The sequence below is a fragment of the Poromitra crassiceps genome (assembly GCF_964638095.1).
Source record: "Poromitra crassiceps genome assembly, chromosome: 23".
Lineage (NCBI taxonomy): Eukaryota > Metazoa > Chordata > Actinopteri > Beryciformes > Melamphaidae > Poromitra > Poromitra crassiceps.
The window spans coordinates 6,619,699-6,643,681 of record NC_139639.1 but is presented as its reverse complement, the minus strand read 5'-3'; the positions used below and the strand labels follow the sequence as shown (position 1 = coordinate 6,643,681).

Here is a 23,983-nt window from a genome sequence, read left to right as displayed (position 1 = left end):
CCAACAGAGAGTGGCCATTGTTTTAAGTGGAGGGAGACACAAAAAGCTGTGAAGAAAAAAGAACCCATGAGCACAGAAATCGGATCAGACTGAAAAACTAATTTAATTTGTATTGCCCCTCAGGACTCAATCATTCAGACCTGTTGTGTACATAGCTTCTGCGAAAAGCAAGGGAGATAAGCTGCATTCTCTTTCTAAGAATGTAATATTCCTACAACATATCCTTGTGATAATGCCACATTTGCGTTGACAATATTCAATTTACTGCATCATTGGGGAAGAGTTATTTTATGTGAAGTGACAAAGCATTAAACCTGAACATTTCCCAAAAGCAGTCAGTTGCTATTATTTGGTCGCTATTCAGTCACTATTGTTACAGGGTGATATATGATTGACATGTGATTGTCAGGGACCCCCTTGTTTAATTATAATATTGTAATTTACATCTTTGCATCAGAGGGATCAAACAGGAAGTGGGAGTGGCTTAGATATTTGGAATTAGCGTCCCCAATCTACTGGACGGGAGCTGCTGATGGCCAGCTTCCACACTACCGACTGAGCTGTCCACACATGCCGGGCTGTCTATGGATGTCATCGCCCCGGCCTGCTAGAAGGTAAGCTGCTCTCGACCATATTGGTGGCTTCTTGCTTGATGTTTCTGTGCAAAGACATTCTGTGTTATTGTGGCAGGTTTGGACGGACTAGACACGAGCTTGATCATATTTTGAGAGCCAGACTCTGTCACACTATTATAACCTAAGTGATATGTACTCGTACTACATGTACTATATACTTATGGCATGCTTATATATTGTTAGCCTACAGAATATGATTAATTTAATGATTTAATTTATTCTCTAAAATGTGGAGGATGGTTAGAGAAATCATTCTTTACATTAATATTTTCAAGCAATTATGGTTTTAATCAAGGGGAAGTGGTTACAATAGAGAGACTATATGGGGAGCAGCTAGTCCCCTCCATCAGTTCTCAAATGGCTGATCACATCTGTAATCAATCCATGCATTAAATTATTGTCAAGGTGTTTCTATTTGTGATTGTTTTCTTCTGGTTGTGATTGGACGCGCACCTGTGTTGTTGAAGTAGTCATACATGAACCTAGTGATCAGAGATGGTTGTGATTGGGAGCTCACCTGATATGTGTTGTTTTTTCTGGTTGTGATTGGGAGCTCACCTGATATGTGTTGTTTTTCTGGTTGTGATTGGGAGCTCACCTGATATGTGTTGTTTTTCTGGTTGTGATTGGAAGCTCACCTGATATGTGTTGTTTTTCTGGTTGTGATTGGGAGCTCACCTGATATGTGTTGTTTTTTCTGGTTGTGATTGGAAGCTCACCTGATATGTGTTGTTTTTTCTGCTTGTGATTGGGAACTCACCTGATATGTGTTGTTTTTCTGGTTGTGATTGGGAACTCATCGGATATGTGTTGTTTTTTCTGGTTGTGATTGGAAGCTCACCTGATATGTGTTGTTTTTCTGGTTGTGATTGGGAACTCATCGGATATGTGTTGTTTTTTCTGGTTGTGATTGGAAGCTCACCTGATATGTGTTGTTTTTTCTGGTTGTGATTGGGAACTCACCTGATATGTGTTGTTTTTTCTGGTTGTGATTGGGAACTCACCTGATATGTGTTGTTTTTTCTGGTTGTGATTGGAAGCTCACCTGATATGTGTTGTTTTTTCTGGTTGTGATTGGGAACTCACCTGATATGTGTTGTCGAAGCTGTCATACATGAACCTAGTGATCAGAGATGTTTTCCCCACTGGAACAGAACACATGAAGGTTGAATTTTAGTTCAGTTTTGCTTCAGTTCAGATCAACAGACAATCTTCACACACACACACACACACACACACACACACACACACACACACACACACACACACACACACACACACACACACACACGCACACACACGCACACACACGCAGATAGACAAGTTCCTGAATGAAATCACGAAACAGGCTGACAGACGTACTTTCATTGTGTTTGTTGGTGTGACTAAACCATAATAACTGCCAGTGAAGAATATGGAATCCATTTCCCTTTCTCCATCCACTGCTATATGACGAATATGAAGAAATCCATAACAGCTAGCAATACCAATAATGGAAAATGACCAAGGGGAAGCTTGATATATCAAATGTTATAATTCTGAGAGAAGCTGACTGTAAGAAAAAGTGTCATTAGCCAGTTCAAGGCAAAAGGAAAACACCTAGTCTGCCCAAGGCCAAGCTTCAACTCAATACTACATCAGTTTTGATCATCAGATGCAAGACTATTTCAGATATTTACAAAGTCCGATTTCATAAGAAGTAGGATGCTGATTTCTCCACCATTAGGATCAATGTGAACCTGACCAGCAGCACCATCTTTACTTGAATCATCACACCCGGCACAATTTGTGTAGACATTTTTGAATCAGATCTACAGTAGCTACTACACAGAAACAAGGTGGCTAAAGGACTTCTCCGCCAGGCCCCAGGCAGGCAGGCCCCTATGCAGACAGCAGGAGGTTGAAGGCTGTGCCTGCTGCCAATGGGCAGTGGCCACACACACTAGGCCTCGCTTCAGCACCACGGACAGCAACATTGCAGCAGCAGCGCCTGTGAGGACAGCCACAACGGCTATGGCAACGTATACACACAGGTATACATCTGTACCAGTCAACAATATAGCCTGCTAGCCTACACCACAGACACACACACACACACACACACACACACACACACACACACACACACACACACACACACACACACACACACACACACACACACACACACACACACACACACACACACACACACACACACGTCATAATATGACACAAGTAGCATTTAGACAGTTGTCAAAAGCCTCCTAGGCCCAATTATTTGTATTCTCCATTTGCCTTGGGTGCTATATTATACATATATTATATATTCGATATATATTTGATCAGTGAAGGGTATGCGAGCCTGCTGCTGCCATATAGATGTCTGACGTCTGGACACGTATTCAGACAGCTTTATAGCACTAACCCATTATCGATCAGTCCCCCTCCTCAATATGTGCCATCAGATCAAACCAACGACACACAGTCATTGTCCCCTGAATAGATGGATTATTGACTAGGGGATATAATGTTATAGCACTGTCAAGCCGTTTTTATCCCAGTATTTATAGCACCGAACCGGAGACTGCGAGGTTTTAGGAATGCTACAGACATCGCCAAAACTAGGGTGTGTCCCGAACTGACACATGGGGAATGTTTATTATCCTCTGTTAAAAAAAACCCGCATGGTTGGAAAAATCAAATCACGCGTTGAAATGTAACGTAGCCTAAATGACGGATTAGTAAAGTCGACGATATGATTCGACTGAAAGAAAGCCGTTTAATATCTTGAAACAGACTCAACATATTTGTCGGTCACTGCAGCACATCAAAACATCCGAATTCATATCGCCTATATGTTGTACAACTATGACAATTTGCGACAAACAGATGTCATTAGAGAGGGTATTCAATACAAGTATGCTTTATTTGTCAGTTAACAGACGATATATTTAATTGAAGGCGATTCGTGTTGCAATTTTTTCGCGTGTCCACCCCCCCCCCTCCCTTCCTCCTCCTTTGCCCACGGCTAATCACATTTCCATACAGGCACAGACTGTGCTATGAGCCACATGGGCGTCAAATATGTAAACGCCAACAAGCACATTCACTCGATTCCGTTCAAACTTTAACAAATCGACAGCAATTATAGACATATGGCCTTGAAGATAGCCTACGCATGTTTGGCATGGGGGAGTAAACCGAACCTCCCCAGCTGACTCACCGCTCTGCTCTCCTAAAAACACGAGTTTAAACTTCCTTAGAGGGTTCCCCAAATCTCCCCCGGCGGACATGGTTGCGGATATCGAGCTCTACTCGGATGATCGGATGTATTGGTGATCCTCTGCGTGTCCTCCGTGGTGGTGCGCAGGCAGGGCAGGGCAGGGCAGGGCAGGGCAGGGGATACTATCCTCTCCTCTCCTCTCCTCACAGGCTGATGCTGGGAAATGAATGCATGCACTCAATGCAGCTCAGCATCCTCCTGTCAATTTGGGGAGCGTGTGCGCCTGCGCGACCTCACCTATCTCATTCCCTCACCTTTCCATCTCTGACACATATTTGTATTATTTTATTTTATTTTATTTTTATTTTATTTCATATATTTATTTATTTTTAATGTAATTGGGCTTTTTTTTTTTTGGTTTAAAAGGGCACACGTGACCTCACAGACAGGGGTCATCATAACGGACTACCTATCAAGATGTAGGCTACCCTATGAATTTCGATCACAAATATCTATGTCACAAAAAAGTAATATATAGTGGCTTCACCGTTCTGATTATATCATTAGAGAGCCAATTCTTATAGGGCCTGAACGTGACATCACATTGCGTTATGACCTCATCAGTGATGTCATAACGTGGAGTTGTTGTTGGGCAGGGGGGGGGGGGTTTAGCCTGCTTTCTATAATAATGCATCCCTCAATTACTTGAATGCTTCCATTATTTTTGACAGCTACTTGGGTTCAAATTAACTTAGTGAGTTGGTTTGAAATTTGTGTAGCCTATCAATGAACTAAATTCACTAATGTTCAGGTTATGGTAGCCTATTGTTCTCATTGTTACATTGTAGCCTATAATTCAATCAAAATGTTGTTCTTGTAGACACCAATAATCACTGCCCAGCAAAAGTAGTTTAAACTAGTAAGTATAGTTAAGTTACATTACATTACATTACATTACGTCATTTGGCAGACGCTTTTATCCAAAGCGACTTACAATAACACATTTTTGTCAGCAATAGAGCAATCAACTATGCAACACAGTCTATGACAACTACAACTTCTGAAGGAATAGTGGTAAAGTTAAGTTAGTAAGTAGTTAGTTAACTAACTTTATCCTTCACTATATCTCTGAGGAGCAGGGGCGGACTGGGATCATAATTCAGGCCGGGCATTAGATACCAAGCAGGCCAGGCCGATACGGGCCGGCACGCGCGAAAAATTTGGGCCGTTTGAAGCCCAATTTGGGCCGTTTGAAGCCAGATTTGGGCCGTTTGAAGCCCAATTTGGGTCATTTAAAGCCAGATTTGGGCCGTTTGAAGCCCAATTTGGGTCATTTAAAGCCAGATTTGGGCCGTTTGAAGCCCGATTTGGGCCGTTTGAAGCCCAATTTGGGCCAAGTCCAATTTTACAATGAGATGCACCCACTTTAACCCTGAATAAAGTAATAAAACCACTAGTAAACCAGTAGGCGGCCACTGGCCTGCTGTTCAGTGAGTGGCCTGGCCTGGCCTGCAAAAAAAAAAAAAAAAAAAAAAAAATTGCAGGCCACCGGGCATTTGCCCGACGTGCCCGATTATGCAGTCCGCCCCTGCTGAGGAGATATTTTGTGTCAAATCTCAAACCATTTTTTTTATCAGCCATGGAGTGATATATATCTATATATCTATATATCTATCTATCTATCTATCTATATATAATGTAGTAATAGAGTGTATTTTATTTGTAAAAGATTGGAAAATAGCTATTCTAATCATTAGGCTATTGTAGAAAATGTCATAATGCAACAATAGAGTTTATTTTAATGTTTTTACATGTGTATCTTTTCATTTACATCTGGAGATGCTTCTTCTTGATTCACCTTAGGTGAATGGAGCCTTGGCCCGGAGGACTTGATGTCATCAGACGGTGTCCAGTGGTCATTGGGTGTTTCGAACCCTGAACCGCAACACCCTCCCGCTGGTGGGTCGGCAGTGGTGTCCAAATCACTGGCCATCTCCTCCTCCTGGCTTCCAGCTCAGCTCCTCTCTCCTGCTCCATAGCCAGCAAGAGGCTCTCTCTGCTGCCTCCCCCATCCTGCGAGCTGCTGTCTCTCTCTCCTTCCCCGTTATTCCCAAGGCTGTGAGCATTCTCCATACCGACTGGGCAGGGAATCCTCTGCAGCCGACTTCGACCGGGAACAGCCATGCTTGCCATCCTGCAGTCATTCAAAAGGTATTTAGCGCTCTTCCTTTCGAAGGCTTGATCACACCCTTCTTCCCATGGGACTGTGAGTTCGATGAGAATGATTTGCCTCTTCAGACCAAAGCACCACATCCGGCCTCAGGGTTGTCTGGACAACCTGGGGGAACTGCAGCCTTCCTCCCAGGTCTACCTTCATGTCCCAAGAACGGGCCGTTTGCAGTAGGCTGTTCCTTGGTTTTGTTGTGGTGGGTGGTTTTTCTCCCTCCCTCACAAACTGGATGGATGTGGTTCTCCCATGTGGTTGGCGTTTGTTGCTTCTCTGCTGCTCCAGGGTGTTCGCCAGTGTCTCACGAGCACCTTGTCATGGCGCCACCTGTACCTTCCTTGGGTGAGTGCTGTTTTACACCCTGACAGGATGTACCCCATGGTGCCCTTCTGCCCGCAATGCTTGCACAGTGGCTCCTCCCTCATACCCCACTTGTGCACGTTTGTTGGAGTCTGGAGTGTGTCATACACTGATCGCAGCAGGAAGGAGATGCTGAACGGTTCGAGCTTCCAAACTTCCCCCCCATGTGATCTTTCTCTTAGGGAGGTCCCATTTGGTCCAGGCCCCCTGGGATGCTAGTTCCACTGCTCTTGAACTTCGGCCTTCCTCCTCCAGGTACCGTACTTCCTCCTGGATCATGGCTCTTCTTTCCCTGGACTCTGCCTTACTCCACTGTTGGGAAATGGGAAGTTCCAAGACCTTGTCTCCCTGTCATGTGCATGGCGCTCCTATGATGTCACGTAGCCTCAACATGCTCTGAGCTTGTGCAACAGATGTGTTGGCTGCCCACTTGCGTCCTGATCTCGTAGTGACACCTGCATGTCTGACTTGTTCATCCTGGGAGTCTCTGTATGTCATTAAGACTCTGCACTTTGCGACATTGAATTCCTCCACCACGGATGACAAGGGAAGTTGGAGCTGTCCTGATCTTATGTAGAGGCCTACTGATGTGATGCTTGGAGGGATTCCCAACCATTTTCGGAGGTACCTGTTGATCTTTCTTTGCACTCCTTCTACACATGTCATAGGAACTTCATACACAGTCAACAACCACATGAGTCTTGGTAACAGTCCATGTTGGTAAAGCCATGCTTGAGATTGACCAGGGAGCCCTGATTGATGAGTGCACTGGTTTGTGTAAACAATCTAGTAAAATGTAAAATGTGTAGATGTTTGTCACCTATATGGTGTGTGTGTGTGTGTGTGTGTGTGTGTGTGTGTGTGTGTGTGTGTGTGTGTGTGTGTGTGTGTGTGTGTGTGTGTGTGTGTGTGTGTGTGTGTGTGTGTGTGTGTGTGTGTGTGTGTGTGCGTGTGTGTGTGTGGATATATGTAGCCGGGTGGTAGAATGAATGTAGTTCCTATTAGGCAGGTTTTCTGTTGAGTTCATGTTTACATCTGTGTTTTATTTCATTTCATGTCTTAACTCACAAGTTACATGAGGAATCAACAGGAGAAAGGGGATTAATTCCTAGTTACAGTTTTCCGTCACTAGAGGGCGCGTTTGATTCAGCTTTTCTCACTGAGCTTGTTGCATTCTGGTCTTTCTTCCTGTTTGGGCGATTAAGAGAGGGCTGTGAGAGAAACGGGAGTTTGACTGCATCGTAGGTAATCTACCCTTAAATATCAAATCTTGTTCTTATGTTGTTGTACAACTGTGGAAGATTATATTAACGGAACTGATATGGCATACGACCACAAACCCGACCACCTTTGTTTGCGGACCGAGTGACGTACTTCCTTCTTCCTTCCTGGGCATTTAAAGGAAGCTGATCGCGCGATAAGGCGAGTCGCTATTATTTGCACATATACGACAGTCTATTATTATGTAAAGTTTCATATTAATATGTGCATGATAAGATGTCCAAATACCTTATGGAAGTACCTTTGATAAGAGAAAGTAGCACTGAAGCGCTTGGGCGACGGTAGTTTAAGAATGTGTGCGGCTGCATTAGACATATTTTTTAATGCTAATAAGCCCCATAGTCTACTACTGCTTTGTCTCGACCGTGTCGACTGAAGATTCGGCCGGAGGATTTTAACAAAACAGCCATTTCCCTGATATGACAGTATAGACAATAAAACATAAAAATAACGTTAACTTGCAGGGTCAACACTTCAGGGTGCTTGAAGTGCTTGGAGTTTGAGGGGGGGGGGAGTCAAGTCCTGGAATACCTTGAAAATAGCATTTTTTTTTAAACAAGGTGCCTGAAAGTCCTTGTTTTGTTTGGTAATGTCTGTATGAACTCTGAACTGCCCCCCCCCCCCCCCCACACACACACACACACACACACAGCTCCAGTCTGGACAAGGTGAACCCAGAGCCCCCACACATTAAAGAGGGACAGGAGGAGGAACTCTGGACCAGTCAGGAGGGAGAGCAGCTTCAGAAGGACCCAGAGCCCCCACACATTAAAGAGGAACTATATTCCAGTCAGGAGGGAGACCGGCTTCACAACAAGTGAGCTCTGAGTTTGAACACTTTTCAATTTCCCTCTTATCATAAAAACACGTCCAGTCTTTCTCCATGCCCTATTTGTCTTTCCTCATACAAGTTATAGACCTGCTCCCTCTTTCAAGAGGTCAACAGGTGAGCAGCCCTGGCCAACACACAGAGAAAGGGGAAACTATTCTATCATTAGAAATGATTTTTTTTGTGTGTGAAAAAATAAAGTCTGTTGGCAAAAAATAATAAAAATCAGATCCCCTGTATCTCTTTTCAGTATTAAACTCCATTACACTTCCTGTGTTTGCCTTCTTCACTCATAACCAATTAGTCCACCTCATTAGCATTCTCTCCACTATTTATTTAGCAGAAAATAAATTCCCCGCAGGAAGAGAAAGTAAGAAAGATAAGGCGTGTGAGAGAGATCATTTGTCTTTTTACAGGAGCAATCAGGATGTTAAAAGCAAAGGTGGATATATAAATTGTAATGCAGCTTTGCTTTAAGGCAAATCTATCAAATATGTCATAATTAAGAATGTTAATTATGAATAGTGATATGGGAATTATCTTTTTTTTTTTTTTTTTTACCTTATTCAAGGCATGACATGTGCCTGTAGTATAGTAGCTGTAGTATTAGAAATAATTTGTTTATTTCTGTTATCTGATCAATGTACAGAGTCCAAATATTCAGTGATGACTGACAGTTTGACATACGCTTTATACTGCAAAGGAAGGCAGAGAGAAACAGAGAGAGGAGGGGTGATGACTTGACTTGGAGCCTCACAGGGCTCCTGTCCGTATCAGCAAGTGTTCCTGTCTCATGGCCATTGTCATGCTGAGCCCTCTGAAGGCCAGAGCAAAGGGGAGAAGTCTCCTGCTTGATAAGCTAGTTATGTGTCTGCATAGTGCTAATACGGTATGCATTTGTGAGATGTCTCGTGACTAATGACTCATAGCATTAATTATGTGTATGCAATTATAGCTTATAACTTATTGATTAGGAAATGCGAATAGAACTTACATTTTCTACCACAATTTCTGACTGGAAAAAAAAACGTCTTATCAATTTACAGATGCCAAACATGCGTGAGATGAGGAAGAGGGAGAGGAAGACGAGGCTCTGGACCCAGGAGGCCATGGACCGAGCAATAGAGGAGGTGCAAACAGGCAGGCAGTCAGGCGCTTTGGGGTCCCGAAAACCAGCTTCCTGTTTGGGCGATAAAGAGAGGGGCTGTGAGAGAAACGGGAGTTTGACTGCATCGTAGGTAATCTACCCTTAAATATGTTTATCACCTGTCAAATCTTGTTGTTATGTTGTTGCTGTGAAAGATTATATTAGTCCTTACATTTGTGACGGATTGATATGTTTTAGGCTGATTTCGGCGACAGTTGTTTATGAACGTGCCAGGCAGCACAGTGACGGACCAGAAGTAGCTAGCAAGGTAAACACATTACAGCTATTTCGGTTTGCTCTCGTCATGTATGGTGTTTTTGTTCAATTGTACAAATGTTAATGTATTGCTGCATCTATGAAAACAAACTGTGAGACAATTGTACCTTTATTCTATTTCATCTAGACGGCACTGTGAAGTGAATGCACTCATCCAGTAAGTATAGTGAGTTTGTGACAGATGTACTAATTGTAATGCATTTGTGCATTCTGTTTTGTCTTGTAGACTCACTGCCGTATTTTGTTGTATGTTTTTGAGACTTGTTTGTTGATTTCTTTCATTTCCATTTTGCACTCTAAGCCAATTGTGGAGCAAGTTGCACAGCTCACTGCAAAGCTGTTACTCACCAACCAAGAGTAATATAAAATAACAAAAAGGGATAAGTAACCCCAAACTCAATTCCACGGGCTACAATTTTGGTACCAGGAGTGGGGTCCCTTTTATAAATAATTTCTTTCAAATTTGGCAACAGAGTGGCTTCACAAAACACACAAAATTTAAATATAAAAATACGGCAGTGGTGGAGATCAGCAGGTGTCAGCCTTCCAAGTCGTGTTTGAGTCCAAGTGGCCAGCCTGGTGTGGAAGCGGTGATCGTTGAGAAATGACTGGTGGTGTGTTCCAGAGGGTCCCGGTGCTTCTGTGTAGAGAGGACTCATCAGCTCAGCAGGTTCCAGTGTTCCAGACTTCAGGAAGCAAGATTCAGCGTTTCACCAAATTAAGAGACTGCCTTCATAGTATCCTTGATTTTCTACATTTGGACTGGACACTTACACCCCCGCTGGACTGAGTGAAAGTCATAATGCCTGGTCCTGGTGGTGAAGGGGGAGTAGTGAGTGAGGGCGGCCAGGAGGAATTAGGGGCTGCCAGTAACAACACTATTCACCTTATTCTTTACCCATACGAGGACGCTTCTGCGTGACGTCATTTCGTAATCGTCTTTCCGGTTTTAAACACGGAAGTAGAGTATGCCTACCGCAGTCATTTAGACTTGCCAAAAGGCTGTTTTCAAGCTAAAAAAAAACCCAAACTGTTTTAAAGTTTTAATATTTGTCGGGTGAGAACGTAACATATATGTGACCAGTAGGGCATTCACGACTAGTGAATTTTACTAGTCGACTAGTCGTCCCTAAAGGTAGTCGACTAGTCGACTAACCGTTTTTAATTTTTTTTTAAATCTTTAAGAAAGAACATGAGGTATTTACACGACATACATGGAATATCATATCCCATATCCCCCACAAAGAACATCAAAACACAACAAAACAAAACAAGAAAACTGCATAAGATACACAATAATCCAAGAACAAACAAGACTATTGGACAAACAACCAAACAAAAACAATGCATTCAGCTCCTATCCTGATAAGCCTAATGACACTGGGGTAAAAAGTTCTTAAAGTCAAACTCTGTATGTGGTTGCCATATTTTGGGGATGTCTAAGAATCTGCCTTTGCTCTTGTAGTAAATGTTATCCAACATATGGTAGCTTGAGAGTTCATTCCACCAGTGAACTACAGCTGGGGGATTGGATGCTTTCCAATTTAAAGCTATGCATTTCCTAGCTGCCAACAGGGCAAGATCTATGTATTTACTTTGAATGCATTGTTTTTGTTTGGTTGTTTGTCCAATAGTCTTGTTTGTTCTTGGATTATTGTGTATCTTATGCAGTTTTCTTGTTTTGTTTTGTTGTGTTTTGATGTTCTTTGTGGGGGATATGGGATATGATAGTCCATGTATGTTCTTTCTTAAAGATATAAAAAAAAAAATTTTTTTTTTTTTTTTTTTTTTTTTTTTTTTTGCTAAAACGACTAGTCGACTACTAAGCACAGTGTCGACTAGTGGTTTTACTAGTCGACTAGTCGACTAGTCGACTAGTCTGTGAATGCCCTAGTGACCAGTTTATCAGAATAACGCCTATTGGAAATCTTTAACGAGCAGCGAGGACCGGGAGCGCTGACTGTGCTCACACCGGTCGGACTAGCTATCTGTCAAACCCTACTGTAGTTAGGCTTACTGGCAGTGAGAAATCACTGTCGACGTGCTTTTGTAACTAACGGCAAATGCCGACCGGGTACAGCCATCGGCTCCTCGCAGCAGTAACGCTATGAACATGTCACTGAAGTTGGCCACAGTGTAGCTTAATTCTGAATGTTGCCAAACTTCATTCATACTGATGTTTTATTTTGAAAATGGCCGCCAACTAGCGCTGAACCGGAAGAACAAATACGTTGCGTCGAATGCGGAAGAGAGAAAAAGTGGGCGGTGTGAATAAGGTGAATAGAGACACTGCATGAAAAAGGCCACGCCCATCACTGGGGAAAAGCTCCATTCATTTCCACACAACAGCGTCATTTTCCTTGAATTAAGCATAGCTAAAAGCTGTTGTGTGGTGCGCTGCGCAGACAACAAATGTAAAAAATCAACAGTTAAAGTTTTTTTGTACTCCCGAGCAAAACAAGGAAGCCATTGAGAATTGGCGAGAAGATAAATTAGGGTGTTCCTGTCAATGAAGTAAGTTGGAGTGTTCATCTTCCGTATACGATATTTTTGTGCAACACCCGACCATGCACGCGACATAGGAGAACGCCAGGATTGGATGGGAGTTTGTGTTTTCCCCCGTTTTGGGCGTGGTTTCTTAATGATGATGCGTTCCACAGTGTCTCTATGGGGGAACTGCAGAGCCAGATTGACGACCTTAATAGGTGGAGAGATGAAACGATGGCTAACGGTAGCAGTGGCCCTCCAGCTACACGTTCTTATGTTTACCTAGAGTCACCCTTTCACTGGGGAGTTCAGTCAGGATGGCAGGTCAGTGGAGGAGTTTATTGAAGAGGTAACGAGAGTTTTATTTTCACACAGCTGCTGTTGTATTCAAGTGTTCCAACAATGGCACAAATCACTTCATCAAAATCACAGGAGCCGAAAAGACAAAAGCATCAATCTGTCTCATGCCTTTACTGGAACATTGGTGACGCGCTGCAGGTCGTCCGATAACTTTTGTTTGTCATACAATGAAAACGATAGAAAACTGGAGTTCTTATTCAAACATGTTACAATAATACAGTAGTAGATACACGAGGAACATGTATTGCTACATTGGGGCACAACCAGAAGGTGCTTTGTGCTTATCTCTGAGGGAAGACTAAAACTCTTTTCTCAGCAAGAAGCCACATTCTTTCCCACAGAATGAGAGTCAATTACAGTAAATCCAAGAAATATTTTTTACTGGCATTAGGTCATCAATGATTTCTACCACATAAACCAACCAATTCAAAGAGATATACTTTTGATAAATCAAAACTTTGTTATTGAAAACATATACACATTTTTTACACCAAGACCAGGCTAATGTGAGACAATTTTCAAGAACATGACTCTGTATACAGTATGTCTGTATGTACTACAGCATTTGTCCTTTAACGCAAGACAGATGAAGTGTACCTTGGCCTTGACCTAATGCCTTCACCTTTACACCATTGCTCTGCTGACAATGAAATAAATCATTTGGTTATTTTAGTAAAACACAAATGGCTGTACACAGTATAAACTTAGTTTTTCTTAACTTACTTTAATCGAATTTACTCAAAAAAAAGTATTTGTTTTTAAACAATAACATTAACAAGTAAAAGGCAGTACCTCTATATTCAATTTTTCTTTGCTGTATCCTATTACTATTTTATATTGCGACTGCAGGATTTTATCTATCTACATCTATATATCTTCAAAATTTAAACAACAGCAAGTTCTTTTCAACTTTCCCTGAAGGTACTTGTCGACTATCGGTCTCGTGCCGGTATTTAGCCTTAGATGGAGTTTACCACCCGCTTTGGGCTGCATTCCCAAACAACAAGACTCGTCCCAAACAATATGAGACTGTTATTGAAACTCCCTCTGTTCTGCTCATATCTTTATATGAGACTGCTATTGTAATTCCCTCCCCGCTCCACTCCCCCTCCCAGTAACAACGTTGTCCAGTCAAACCCGCTCTACTCAGTCTTTGAGAACTCAGGGAGTGGGCCTTCCAGAATGTTCAGTAGGTCCGTGTTGGCATCTTCCAGAGCGTTCTTCACATCACCAAAGTAGTAGGGCTCGATCCTGAGTGAGTGGGAAGTCGGTTTACTGAGACGTGACAGTGAGGAGTAACTGTAGAAAGTGGATGTCCTCCCGTTTCTCTAAGCTCTTCAGCTCAGTGGTTTTTTCTTTCAGCTCACACATCTCCTCCATCTTCTCCAGTCTGACTTCTCACCTCAGAGCTTCTCTTCTCTATGACGCCTAAGAGAGACTCAAATTTATTCTTGCTGTTCACCACTATTTCAATAGCAGCATTATTCATTTCCTTCACTTGGCCTTGAATCTTCTGATTACGTGTGTCTCTCTGGCATTGATTGTCTTCTGGAATGTCTCCATGAGCTCTGCACGCTTCTCCTTCCTTTCTTTGGCAGCTGAGACCATCTAGTATCCGTCAATCATGTTGCTGCGAGGAGCATCTATGACAGATACACTTGATAATTAGAACAGCTGGATCACCTCCCCCTGGTGCACAGAGCAGCGGGTGCCCTCAACCTGCCCTCAACCATGATGTGCACATGTGGCTGAAGAGAAGAAAGTCCTGAAAACCACACTTCTTTCTTCAAATCTTCAAACCCTTAAAATAATCTTTTCACACGGGGACAATGTGTCCTCCCTAACCTTTTGAACATTATGTCAACCATTTATTTTTGTGCATGTCAATGGAATAAATAAATATAAATTATTGGTATATATTACATCAGATTTGTCTAATACAATTTCAAGAGAATTTAGTAGAGAAAGGCGATAGATGGCTACCGGGGATTTTTTTTTTTTTTGCTTGCTTTGATAACTGGAATAGTCCTTTTCTGTTTACACACATGCTGGTGGATTAAAAAACAAGGCTGAGTCAAGGCTGAAAAGTCTTGCCTCTTAAATGCCTGCAAAGGGCGATATATGCTTGATACCTGCAAAGGGCGATATATGCTTGGCAACCTAAGTTGTTCAAAGTCATCCAGCTCTGTCTAGATGGTGTAGTGGAGGCTGAAGGCTTGGACCAAAAGCTTTATACTGTAGTGGAAACTGCGAAAGTAAGAAAGTCCTAATCACAGAGTATATGTAATCAGAGTATATGTAATCAGAGTATACAGTATGTATGTAGGCTGATCAAAAGTGTCATGTTTTGTTGTATGACCTTTGACCCCATGCTGGCCTGAGTTTGCTGCAACATCATGTTTCCCAAGTGTGTTCATTTATCCCAAATGGTCAATAATGAAGGACTATATTGTGAAGCAGAATTGTTTACATTGTGAATATGTATGAGCAAGGCTCCTCGATCCTTGTTGATATAGGTGATGCAGCATTGAATACTGTTACCATTCCAGATAGCAAACCTTGAATTAGATGATTCATAACAAGCATGTGGAGAAGTACTTTACCCATTCTGTCTTCCTGCCATGTTCACTACAGCAGAAATACCTTGTGATGTCAAGTGACAATTATGATGTCATAGAGATGAGATGGTTAGCCGTTTGACCAAACTGTCATCTGTCATAATGTCACATAAAAATACCTGGCTGACACACTTGGCACATAAGTCTTGTGGGCAATGTCTGAACTGCATCTTGTCATGGAGAGGCAACGCCATCTGCGGCATTCCTCATGTTTGCGGCTGAATTCCATGACTGTAGAGAGCCAAAGTGGAACGTCACTTCCTGCTTCAGCACTGTACCAGAGATTTTCATCCGCCATTTATTTTCCCATAGACATTTCCTAAAATGCTTATAAAAATAGTTTTACTTGTACAAACCAAATGGTTCAGATATATTTAGAAACAGGAGAGACCGCACAACATTTCACTCGGACCAAAATGTAAATTGCTGATTTAAAAAACATATTTTTTCAATGTTTTCTTTTAGTTTTGGTCAGAGTGAAATGTTATATGGTCTCTCCAATTCTAAATATAGCTGAACCGTTTGGTTTGAGCAAGTAAAACTATTTTAGAAGCATTTTACGAAATGTCTATGGGAAAATAAATGGCAGATGAAAATCTCTGGTACAATGCTGAAGCAGGAAGTGAGGTTCACTTTGGCTGCACAGCCACCGACACTCACACAACACTGGCAAAGTGTGTGTGTGTGAGGGAGTATGATGCCAGCATGAGGCGGATAAGCTCAAAATACCATCAAGGGATCCCCCAGGCCCCAGATTATAACAGACTGAGTCTTTATCAGCATCTGCTACTCATTTTGAAAGCAATAGGTTTTGTTGACCCCCTAAACCGAGACCGAGTCAGGACCAAGAGAGACCGAGACGGGGGGGGGGGGGGGGGGGGGGACTGAGTCAAGACCAAGACCGAGGGGGGCAGCCACTGATTGGTCAGTAGCCTATGTAATTACCTGTATGATGATACAGTATATGATCTTATGTGGAGTATGCTGTTAATTAACAGAAGCATTAGTCTATACTGGTTATGTTAAAACATTTATTTGAAATTCAACCACAAAATGTTCGGTTCTTTTAATTATTATTGGTTTTATTTTCTTCACTCACTGGTTTTCTTAACTTACTTTAATCGAATTGACAAAAAACAAACAAACAATAACATTAATATTCTATTTTTCTTTGCTGTATCTGTATCCTATTACTATTTTCTATTGCGACTGCAGGATTTTATCTACATCTATACATCTTCAAAATTTAAACAACAGGAACTTCAGAACATACAAGGAAAAAAACAGACATACAGAAACAAATCTGAAAACTGATTGTACAGTCTGTCTGTTGTGTCTGAACGCTGTCTGAGTGGCAGACAGTGGAGGTGCTCTTCAGCAGGTGGTTAGATGCAGCGGTGTTTCTTCAGACTATCAGACCGAGTGAACGTTCTCTTACAGCCAACACACCAGTAGCCTGTTCCATTGTGGATGCGTTGGTGTCTTGTTAGGGTACCTAACTCACTGAAGCTGCTCCCACATTGGTCACAGCTGTAGGGTTTAGCTCCAGTGTGTATGCGTTGGTGTGTTGTTAGGTTACCTAACCGACTGAAGCTGCTCCCACATTGATCACAGCTGTAGGGTTTAGCTCCAGTGTGAATGCGTTGGTGTCTTGTTAGGGTACCTAACTCACTGAAGCTGCTCCCACATTGATCACAGCTGTAGGGTTTAGCTCCAGTGTGTATGCGTTGGTGTGTTGTTAGGGTACCTAACTGACTGAAGCTGCTCCCACATTGATCACAGCTGTAGGGTTTAGCTCCAGTGTGAATGCGTTGGTGTCTTGTTAGGTGACCTAACTCCCTGAAGCTGCTCCCACATTGGTCACAGCTGTAGGGTTTAGCTCCAGTGTGTATGCGTTGGTGTGTTGTTAGGGTACCTAACCGACTGAAGCTGCTCCCACATTGGTCACAGCTGTAGGGTTTAGCTCCAGTGTGGATGTGTTGGTGTGTTGTTAGGGTACTTAAATGACTGAAGCTGCTTCCACATTGGTCACAGCTGTAGGGTTTAGCTCCAGTGTGTATGCGTTGGTGTCTTGTTAGGGCACCTAACTGACTGAAGCTGCTCCCACATTGGTCACAGCTGTAGGGTTTAGCTCCAGTGTGGATGCGTTGGTGTGTTTTTAGGTGACCTAACTCACTGAAGCTGCTCCCACATTGGTCACAGCTGTAGGGTTTAGCTCCAGTGTGGATGTGTTGGTGTCTTGTTAGGGTACATAAATGACTGAAGCTGCTCCCACATTCCTCACAGCTGTAGGGTTTCTCTCCAGTGTGTATACGTTGGTGTGATTTTAGGTGTTCTGACCGACTGAAAGAGTGCCCACACTCCTGACAGGAGTAGGGCTTCTCTCCTGAGTGAACTTTCTGATGACGCTTCAACATATAAAGTTTTGTGAATGTTTTGTCACACTGATCACAACGGTGATGTCTGGGTCCACTGGTGCCTGTCTGTTTCCATAGAGAAAGATACAAAAAAATAATCACACTGTGTGTGTGTGTGTGCGTGTGTGTGTGTATGTGTGTGTGTGTATATGTGTGTGTGTGTGTATGTTTGTGTGTGTGTGTGTGTTGCAACATCAGTGATATTTTTCTCACCTCTCCTGAAGGATTCATCTTGACAGTGTTCTTCTCCTCCTCTGCCAGATGTCTCTCTTCCTGCCAATCAGCTCTGACATGATCAAAACAGACGGTAAGACAGGGAACGCCCACACAAAGAAACAACAACAACAACAACAATAATGTGTTGATGTGTTTGTAAACATTTGCAAATTAATTTTGAAGATATTGATTTTAGCTCTAGTTGCGGAAGGTGAAACGTCACTGTCTACAACAATGTTTTGGTTAGTGGTCTCTTTATGCTCTTCTAGTTAAGCTGTGGGTGAGGCAATTCTGTGATTTCTTGTAAATAAGTAATTTGTGGTCTTGAACGCATATAAAAACTCTGCGTTGCGTAATTTTGACAACCGGGTAGAGAATGGTGTTACTCGCAGGGCTGCCATGCAGGCAGTGTAAACGCATGCATCGTAAAGTCCTGTACACCAGTGTTCCTTCCTTATGTAGTAAAGCAGTTCACTGAACAGGCAACCTGTCAATCATGCCCAAAACATAGTATTTTCTTTCTTCTACCGGTATTTGACTCTAATATAATATATAATATAACTCACCAAAACCGTGTTTTGAACCAGGCTGTAAACATGTTTAATCCTGTTGTAAAGACAGTCATTTTAACATGGGGGTGAACAGGGACTGACTCGCTTTTGGAGCCAGCCTCACATCATGGCCATTTGAGTAACTACAGATTTCATCACTTCCGCATAGCTTCATCTGTCCAAGTCTGAGCTTGCTGCCTGCTAAAAACATGCTAGAAGATTGTCACCTTCAACAGTATACTAGGAATATCATTTCTAGACCTGTCACAAGATAGAGTACTGTAGTACTGTGGCTGATCCTGCTGCCTGTGCTCACATAAAAGATGAAAATCATAAAGCACAAACCACAACACTTACAGTAATGTTGCTTCTGCTGCTGGAGTTCTGTCTCCACAGCACCTCTGAGATCCAACTCTACAAGATACAAATTCATTTAGATTAGATTAGCCTATTGTGTCCCTTAGGATACATTTGTCTTTATTTTATGTTGTGTTAATTATGTGAGTGTATTGTTTGATGTCAGTACAATCATTCATTATTATTATTATTACACTACATTCATAGCCTAAATTAATAAGTATTTAGGTACATGTATTTTATACATGGTGAGAACCAGTGTTGGGCAAGTTACTTTCAAAATGTAATATACTACATATTACTAGTTACTTTAATTTGAAAGTAATAAGTTACTTTACAATAGTACTGTCTGTGTAGAGTAACTTGTTACTTATTTCACTACTTTTGCATTACTTTCACCAAAACAACAGCAGCAGCAGAATGACATCGCCGCCCCGGAACCATCCCAAAAAATCATTTCAACTGCCTTGAAGTCAGTGTAAACAATTCAACATTCTAAATGTTATTCTTTTCCTTTGTTATTGTCATCTATAGTGGGTATTTGCATAAAAACACAGTTTGATTAGGAAATGATTGTATCTTTTTTAAATATGTGCTTTGATTAAAAAAAAATCAATTTGTAACTTGGGTTACTTGACAAAGTAACTGGTATAATATTACTGAAATCCTATAAGTAATAAGTACTGTATACAAAAACATTACAAAATGCGGAACCCCGCAGCAGTATGAGTTGTGCCAAACAAACGTTAATATCTCAAAAACTATACCCCACATCGCTTCTATTTTTACATTCTGAGTGAGAGCAGAATTAGCTCAAGAGTTTGATGACTATGCATGTCGTGTTAAAGTTGTGTGAACTACTACTTACTGAGATTATTCATTCGCTCCAGAGTTGAACTTCTTCCTGGTTTCAACACAAGCGTGTGGTTGAACTTCTTCCTGGTTTCAACACAATGTCCCCTCTCTCTCTCTCTCTCTCTCTCTCTCTCTCTCTCTCTCTCTCTCTCTCTCTCTCTCTCTCTCTCTCTCTCTCTCTGTCTCTCTCACATCCTCCTTCTTCTTTCAAGTTTGCAGCAGTATAGACGATACTAGTCGACGATCCCTAGTCTGAAGTCATATCTTACAGGATGTGCACATTTTATTATCACAGAGGCAATATGAAACTTCTAGTATGAGTTTGGCATCATGGTCTCACCATATATGGCAGACTGTACTTAGGCTATAATGGGGCTATTTGCGATATTTTCTACCCTCCTTTCTTTTGATATAGTTAGTAGAATCACATCAGACCACTCTGTGGAACAGAGGTATACCCTACATTTAGGATACTAGACAAATAACATGATAGATTTTAATCTTTATTATATTTTAGTGCAAGTATGCAGCACAGCGGTCACATCAAGTGGAAGACAAACTAATACAGAAAAACAATCACAAATTATGAAGTGCAAAATATAAAGTCCTTTGTGGGAACTTACAGGTCTCGTTGAAGAGACAGATGGCAGTTGGGTAGAAGCTGTCCATGTGATGAGAGGTTTTAGTACCACCAGACCTCAGTCTCATGCCAAGGGGGAGAGCCTTAAAGAGTTTATGACCTGGGTGGGAGGGGTCGGCCATGACTTTCTGACACCGCTTCAGCGTCCTGGCAGTGTGTAGGACAGGTCCTGAAGGGATGGCAGGCTGCATCCGACCACCTTTTCAGCACGGTGGATGATGCGCTGCAGTCTGGAGATGGAGGAGGTGAGGGTGGACTCGACGGTGGAGGTGTAGAAAAGCACTATAGACCTCAGAGACCTTTGACCTGGTACATAAGACAAACAAAGGTTGGGAACCACTGGACTAACCGATGAATCGTTGCAGCTCTACAACCTGGAGAGGATGAGGAGAGGGACTGGGATGAAGAGGAGGCTGAGAAGCAGCAGGACCAGAGTATACAGAGGTTCCCCAACAATGCTGCGCAGCTGACGGATCAATATATCTGTCCAGTCAACAATCTGATTCGCCAGCACGGAGCTCCTACGCTGCTCGTCCACGGGTTAACTCCTGTGGTCACTACTGACCTCTAGTCTTTTACTATCAAAACTGTATCATTATTGACCTTAAAGTCGAGCTGAACCCAAAAATGACTTATTTTCTTTGAGTTCAAATACCTGGGTATGCAGTGCACCTATTTAATAATGTATGCAAAACAAATCACAACAATCTCATTTCTTTAGTTTTTCACACTTTTTCACATCAAAAGTTCATTTTTCAAGATTTCATTGATAACAGTAATGTACAGTTTGCTGACATCACCTAGTACTATCAAATTTCTACCCCATTTCAACCAATCATATCACGACATGCAGCTGTCAATCAAATCTTCATTTCAGGATAATTTTCTCTTCCAAATGAAGTAGAAAATGGCACCTAGTGCCTGTCATCTGGCAGAATTCCTATCGCATAAACTAACTACTAACTTGGCCAATTGTTAGAAACATGAACAAAAAACAAAAACTATAATCTCTAAGAATGCAAAGAAATGTAACTGGCTCGTTAAAACGCGCATTCCAGCGATATCGTATTTACAGCAGCGATAATGGCGCGCGCATCCGAGAGCTTGGTTGTCGGGGGTCGCACCTCGAAGATTCCAGGCCGACGTGCTGCACTCTCCGCTCGTCAACACGAAGGCAGCTGGCTGCCTGCGGCTCGCTGAGCTCCACTCAGCCACTAACCTCGCGTCACCAGGCTCTTCCCGAGGAGAGCGCCACAACCAACCACAACACACTGAATCCTACTCGATTTGGAGGCAGAACACGCCAGGATTGGCCAAAGCCCAATCCAGTCCCCAGAATTGTCAAATAAAATCATCAACATGATACTATGACCCGCCTCTCAACCTGTCATCTTAGACAAACTATGTTTTCAGTCTGAAACGGACTCATATGCACGTGACGAACAGGTTCAGTTCGACTTTAACTGTATCCATTATTGACCATGGTCCCGTATTGTTCGTCCATGGGATTATGCCTGTCATCAGCAATGGTTCTCAGTTCTTTAGCTGACCTTTAACCTTTCACAGACCAGTCTAAGACCTGGGACTCGCACTGCAACAGTCCATCTTTACACTTGACTAACACAACTTTCCTACCTGATGTGCTCTCCATATGCTACCAAGACACGGCCACACATCGGAAATCAATAAATTACGTGGACATAATGATCTCACATTTTCACATGGGACATCTAGGATTTGGGTGAATTTGTGCATCTCACTGTTTTGAGGCTGGTTGTTCATCACAGGGATTTGGAGTTATATTGATATACATGATGTGCACATGTGGGTGAAGAGAAGAAAGTCCTGAAAACCACACTTCTTTCTTCAAATCTCTCAAACCTTAAAATAATCTTTTCACACAGGGACAATGTGTCACTAAGCTTTTGAACATTATGTCAACCATTTCTTTTTGTGCATGTCAATGGAATAAATAAATATAAATTATTGGTATATATTAGTGTCCTCTAGAGAGAGATTGGCATCAGCGGAGGACCAAAATGCGAGACTCATTAGCCAATGAACAGCCAGGAAGGGGTCTCGCGCTACTTTCTTGCATGCTAAAACAAAGCTGATAATGTACAATTTGATTCAGCTCACACATGGAACAGTCTCCCACTACAGGTTAGAGACTGTGACACTTACCGCTCCTTTAAAGTCAACTTAAAATCTTGGTTGAGAGACAATCAAGTGTGTGACCATACCGTGTAACATGACGTGTTTTGATTTATGTTTTTATGTATTATTCCTTATTGTATATGTATTTTATGTTATTGTATGTGATGTGGCACTATAGGTACAGTATTGCTGTTCCGGTTTGAATGTACTTTTTGTTTTAGCAGTTTTTACCATCTTACTGCCCAGGGACTACGGTTGAAAATTAGCCAAGCTGGCTAAACTGGCGCATTTACAGAAATGTTTATTAATGTGCACTGTCCCTGTAATTTTAAACTCAATAAATGAAATGAAATGAAATTCAAGGGGGGAAACCCCTTTCAGAGTACAACACAAACTGTCTATTTTGCTGCAACTCGACAGTGCTGCTTAATCCAGGACCTTACTTCCTGGAACTCTTGGGGGTAAAAAACTGGTCCATTGGAGTGAATAGAGATGTTGGGACTCTTCCATCCACATGGCTCTGGTATATTATATATATTACATCAGATTTGTCTAATACAATTTCAAGAGAATTTAGTAGAGAAAGGCGGTAGATGGCTACCAGGAAAAAAGCAATAATTAGCTTGCTTTGATAACTGAAATAGTCCTTTTCTGTGCACACACATGCTGGTGGATTAAAAAACAAGGCTGAGTCATGAACAAGTCTTGCCTCTTAAATGCCTGCAGAGGGTGATATATGCCTGCAGAGGGCGATATATGCTTGATACCTGCAGAGGGCGATATATGCTTGGCAACCTAAGTTGTTCAAAGTCATCCAGCTCTGTCTAGATGGCGTAGTGGAGGCTGAGGGCTTGGACCAAAAGCTTTATACTGTAGTGGAAAGTAAGAAAGTCCTAATCACAGAGTATATGTAATCAGAGTATATGTAGGCTGATCAAAAGTGTCATGTTTTGTTGTATGACCTTTGACCCCATGCTGGCCTGAGTTTGCAGGACAGAGAGCTTCAACATCATGTTTCCCAACTGTGTTCATTCATCCCAAATGGTCAATAATGAAGGACTATATTGTGAAGCAGAATTGTTTACATTGTGAATATGTATGAGCAAGGCTCCTCGATCCTTGTTGATATAGGTGATGCAGCATTGAATACTGTTACCATTCCAGATAGCAAACCTTGAATTAGATGATTCATAACAAGCATGTGGAGAAGTACTTTACCCATTCGGTCTTCCTGCCATGTTCACTACAGCAGAAATACCTTGTGATGTCAAGTGACAATTATGATGTCATAGAGATGAGATGGTTAGACGTTTGACCAAACTGTCATCTGTCATAATGTCACATAAACATACCTGGCTGACACAC

At 42.1% G+C, this 23,983-nt stretch overlaps 1 protein-coding gene and 1 long non-coding RNA gene across 2 annotated transcripts in view; both read right to left on the bottom strand.

Moving 5' to 3' along the window:
* LOC310797284 (ras-related protein Rab-6B-like) overlaps positions 1–3,910 on the bottom strand; it is a gene marked incomplete at both ends in the record, with an annotated part of 8,550 nt that extends 4,640 nt beyond the window's left edge. Inside the window, 2 exons of the mRNA XM_083659647.1 lie at positions 1,722–1,780; positions 3,841–3,910. Coding sequence (XP_083515773.1) covers positions 1,722–1,780; positions 3,841–3,910 — 129 coding nt within the window. The remainder of the gene's footprint in view (positions 1–1,721; positions 1,781–3,840) is intronic.
* Positions 3,911–17,181: 13,271 nt separating this feature from the next.
* On the bottom strand, positions 17,182–19,881 carry LOC310797285. The gene is made up of 4 exons (XR_014553725.1): positions 19,835–19,881; positions 18,967–19,023; positions 18,056–18,128; positions 17,182–17,908 (listed from the first exon to the last, which is right to left on the bottom strand). It is a non-coding gene; the product is annotated as an uncharacterized lncRNA (long non-coding RNA).
* Between the last annotated feature and the right edge of the window lie 4,102 nt (positions 19,882–23,983).